Source organism: Phragmites australis, chromosome 3, assembly GCF_958298935.1.
Source record: "Phragmites australis chromosome 3, lpPhrAust1.1, whole genome shotgun sequence".
Lineage (NCBI taxonomy): Eukaryota > Viridiplantae > Streptophyta > Magnoliopsida > Poales > Poaceae > Phragmites > Phragmites australis.
The window spans coordinates 8,880,292-8,885,117 of record NC_084923.1 but is presented as its reverse complement, the minus strand read 5'-3'; the positions used below and the strand labels follow the sequence as shown (position 1 = coordinate 8,885,117).

General features: G+C 58.5%; 1 protein-coding gene across 1 annotated transcript; it reads right to left on the bottom strand.

Moving 5' to 3' along the window:
- Positions 1-701: 701 nt before the first annotated feature.
- On the bottom strand, positions 702-4,402 carry LOC133911966 (leucine-rich repeat receptor-like serine/threonine-protein kinase BAM1). Its single transcript, XM_062354481.1, has 2 exons — positions 1,721-4,402; positions 702-1,323 (listed from the first exon to the last, which is right to left on the bottom strand). The coding sequence occupies exons 1-2, from the start codon at positions 4,275-4,277 to the stop codon at positions 899-901; spliced, it is 2,982 nt and encodes a 993-aa protein (XP_062210465.1). The 5' UTR covers positions 4,278-4,402; the 3' UTR covers positions 702-898.
- Positions 4,403-4,826: the final 424 nt, after the last annotated feature.

The window sequence follows — 4,826 nt, the reverse complement described above, 5'->3', positions numbered from 1 at the left end:
TGGTGTGACCTGTGAGGCTTTGACAAATGACCTGACCACACAACGCAGAAAACACACCATGCAGCACACACGAATCTCGCCGCGCCGCGCCGCGCCTCGTGCAGGGATAGCAGCAGCGGCAGCGCACTCACGTCGAAGCCTCCTCGGCCTGTCCGCGCTGCAGCTCCGATAACGTGTTCAGTCACGCCCCATCACGCGCTGCTTGCCGGCCTCTGCTCGCACCACGCCCGCCTGCTCGCATCGACGGCTCCAGCAGTGACAGGGTCACAGTGCCACGGCATGAACTGTGCTGCAACACGATCAGGTGAAACGAAGCGAGTGCTCTGTGCCGAAGTCACCGAGACATCGTAGTGACAGTGCAGTAGCATCTCTCAAACTCGAGCCCCACCATTGATCTCCAGGAGAAAAGGGCACAGCGGAATTGACCGTTCACGTGCACGCGCCCCGCCTCCATGCCGGAACTGAGCCAGCAGCTGCAGCGCTATACGGGATAGCTACAGCAGAAGCTCAGCAAGCGTGCGTGTCCTCCCCCTGAACCCTGAGGCCTGAACTAACTGAGCCATGCGCAGTGGCGCGTTGGTGTTGCCCTACAGTACAGGAGCAGTAGAAGAACGTGCACGGCGCCATTTCTTGTAGAGTTTTCGAAGAAACAGATTCTTCAAAAAAAATAGCATTTTCGAATCATACACTCCCCTGTGCGCTACATGAAAATGCACCATTTCTGGATTTCAGAACTCCAATTGGAAGCTCAAACAGCTTGATATGTACATAAGACGGAAATTACACGGGCCTAATCCACCATTCTTACCCTGCCTCTTGCATACACATACACACTCATAAAAAGAACATGGGATGCTACAAAGTACTACTAGTACGAACAACTCTATGAGTGGCACTTCTAGATACTAAGAAGATCTTGCTGAGGCGGGGAGTCGTGTGGCCCATCCTGCTGCGGCTTCTCTGGGCTTCCATCTATCTTGGTGTCCATGATGTCAATTGATGTGGATGTCGATCCGGGCATGTCAGTCAGTATCTGCACGACCTCCCGCATCGTGGGCCGTTCGACGCTTTGCTCGGCGACGCAGAGCATTGCTACATAGAAGACATGGGTCATCTCGTAGAGGGGCACCGTCGAAAGACGAGGATCAGCGATCTTCATCACGCCCTCCTTGCTTGACCCGGTCACCACCCGCACCCAATGCACGATGTCAACACCGTCGCCAAACTCCCCAACCGGCTTCCGACCTGTGATGAGTTCAAGTAACACAACTCCGAAGCTGTAGACATCACTCTTCTCGTCAACCTTGAGTGTGTAGGCGTACTCTGGAGGCACAGAAGAATGAAGCCGCATAAGATCAAAGCCAACAATTCCCAATGATGATCCATTAAAACGACAAAGCGACGAAACGCAGCTATCAGATTTTCAGAGGATGTACACACAATTGGTGCGTGCGACACAGTGAAAACAAATCAGAGCATACCGATCCATTCCTTTTAAATTTCCACATGACAAACAGAAGTGATCTAAGCAAGCAACCTTGAGCAGCAAACAAACTGTTCGTCCAAAACCAAAACATTGCAAAAAAGAAAAAAAAGGGGGAAAACTCATGTTGAAGACATCAACAGTGAAATAACTGAAAGCAACATAGAGATTTCGAGACAGCGAGCTGTGTGCATCGCAAACATAGGATAGCATATTGGATACTGATGTGTAACGTACCAGGAGCAATGTAGCCGTAGGAGCCGGCGATGGCGGACATGCACTCGGAGCCGCCGGCGTTGCCGCGGAGGAACTTGGCGAGGCCAAAGTCGGCGACGTGCGCCTCGAAGTCGGCGTCGAGGAGGATGTTGTTGGACTTGACGTCGCGGTGCAGTATTGGCGGCGAGCAGTCGTGGTGCAGGTAGCAGAGGCCCTTGGCCGCCTCCACGGCGATCTTGTACCGCGTGGCCCACTGCAGGTGGCCGCCCTTCTTGCCGTGGAGCACCTCGCCGAGGCTACCGTTCGGCATGTACTCGTACACCAGCAGGTTGGTCTCCCGGTTGGCCACGAACCCGAGCAGCCGCACGATGTGGCGGTGCCGGATGCTCCCCAGCGTCTGTATCTCCGCCGAGAAGCCGTAGTCGTCGTGCGCGGCGCCGGGTCGCCCGATGGCCGGGAGCCGCTTCACGGCCACCACCGCGCTCCCCGGCATCGCGCCCTTGTACACGATCCCGGACCCGCCCTTGCCGATCACGTTCTCCTCCTTGAGGCAGTCGAGCACATCGTCCACGGCGAAGTCGAGCCGCTGGAACGCCGTGAGACGCCACGCGCGAGCCTCGGCGGAGCGCTTCATCGACCGCGCCTTCAGCACGGCCCCGCCCGCGAAGATGATGGATAGCGCGAGCAGGCCGAGCACGAGGAGAAGCTTCGAGGACGACGAAAGGGAGCCGAAGCCCGACGTCGCGACGCCGTGGGAGCGGCACGGGGAGAGGAACGCGCCGCAGAGGCCAGTGTTCCCTTCGAACGAGGTGGCGTTGAAGTAGGCGAACTGGCCGGTGGCCGGGACCTCGCCAGAGAGGTTGTTGTACGAGAAGTCGACGGCTGTTAGGCTCTGCATTCCGGCGATGGCAGGCGGAATCTCCCCTTCGAGCGCGTTGTGGGACACGTTGAGGTAATTGAGGATGCGGAGGCCGGCAAGCTCCGGCGGGATGCGACCGGAGAACTTGTTGCCCGAGAGGTCGAGGAAGGTGAGCAGCCGGCACCTGCCAATTGCCGGGGGAACCTCGTGGGATATCAGGTTCCCGGAAAGGTCCGCCTTTGAGAGTTGTTGTAGCTTGCCAATCTCCAGCGGAAGCTCGCCGGACAACCTGTTCCCGGCGACTAGCAGCTTCTGCAGCCCCACAAGCCCGCCGATGCCCTCCGGAACCTGGCCGGACAGTCGATTGTTGAACAGGCTCAGCTCCCCGATCGACGACGACACCTTTCCGGCGGCCAGCCGGAGCTCGCCTGAGAGAAGGTTGTCGTGCAGCTCTATCTGCGTCAGGTTCGGCAACGTGAACAGCTTGGCTGGTATCGTCCCGTTGAGATAATTCTCTCCCAGCCGAATCCTCGTCAGCGACGGGCACCCCGCGAGCCCGTCCGGAATGCCGCCGAACAGCGAATTCCCCAGCGCGATGAACGTCTCCAGCCGCTCGCCGGCGCACAACTCGGATGGCAGAATGCCTGTGAGCCTGTTTGTGCTCACATCGACGATCCTCAGCCTGGTCGCCGCCACGCCGAGGTTCGCAGGTATCCCGCCTGTGAAGTTGTTCTCCCACAGCTGTAGCACCTCGAGGTTCGGCAAGTCGCCGACGAACTCGGGAATCTCGCCAGCGAGGCGATTCCTGAAGAGGTTTAGCAGAGTCAAGTTCTTCAGCAACGCGAAGCTCGCGGGGATCTCCCCGACGAACAAGTTGTTCGACAGGTCGAGCGATTTCAGCGCCCCCATTGCGCCAATCTCCGGTGGGAACCTCCCAGCCAAGGCGTTGATCTGAAGAAACAGAGTGTCGAGCGACGTCAGGTTCGCCACCTCCGGCGGGATCCCCCCGGAGATGCCGCAGCTCGCCATATCGAGCCGGACGAGCGCCCGCAGCCTCCCGAGCTCCGGCGGTATCCCACCGGTGAAGCTGTTGAAGTAGCCGAGGTACAACTCTCTCAATGTCGTCAGGTTGCCGAGCTCCGGCGGTATCTCCCCGGTGAGCTCATTGCCGGAGAGAGCCAGGTACCGGATACGGCTCCACTGGCCGTACGACCTCGGGATGCTGCCGGAGAAGAAATTGCCGCCGAGGTGGAGGTGGACAAGGTCGGTGAGGTTGGGAAGCGCTGCCGGGAGCGGACCGGTGAGGTTATTGTTGTACAGGTCGAGAACGTGAAGGCTCTTAAGTGAGGAGATGATCTCGTCGGGGAAGTTGGAGTTGAGGATGTTGTTGGAGAGGTTCAGCGACAGGAGGTGCGGGAGGGAGGCGAGCGCGGCGGCTGGGATGGGGCCGGAGAGGTTGAGTCCAGAAAGGTCGAGGGAGAGGACGCGTTTGTCGGCGGTGTCGCAGGACACGCGCGGCCACGAGCAGAGCGGGGTGTCGGGAGTCCAGTGCGTAGAGAGGTAGCCTGAGGGGTCAGTGAGCGCGGCCGAGAGGTTGAGGAGTGCGGCCGCTTCCGGGGAGGAGGACGATGAGTCGGCGGCGTTGGAGTGGGTGACGATGGTGAGGAGCAGGAAGACGGGGAGGAGAAGCGTGGAAGCGGTGGCCATGGAGGACGCCATGAACGGAAGGTGGAGTGGATGACTGCGTCCGTTGAGGCGGACAGCGTGGGGTTATAGGGTGTGTTGTTTTTTTTCTTGAGGCTTCCTAAATTTCATATGCAAATTTAGGAACGAGATCACACTACGTCCTCCGAGAAATTTCAGTATTTGCCACTTAATTCGTGTGCCTCTCTGAAATTACCATCTAATTCGCGTGCCTTTCAGAATATAACACCGGGCACGTGAATTTTTTCAGAATATAACATCCGCGCCAACACCTTTGGCGCGGAGGTGCTCTCTCCACCGGGCCAGACCATTATGCCCCTGTGTACTGTGTAATACCCGCGCCAATGGCGTTGGCGCGGACCCTCCCGCGCCAAACTGCTTGGCGCGGAACATTCTCTGTAGAAACAAGTTCTTCACAGCATTCTCGAACACATAGAGGTTCCGCGCCAAGCAGTTTGGCGCGGGAGGGTCCGCGCCAACGCCATTGGCGCGGGTATTACACAGTACACAGGGGCATAATGGTCTGGCCCGGTGGAGAGAGCACCTCCGCGCCAAAGGTGTTGG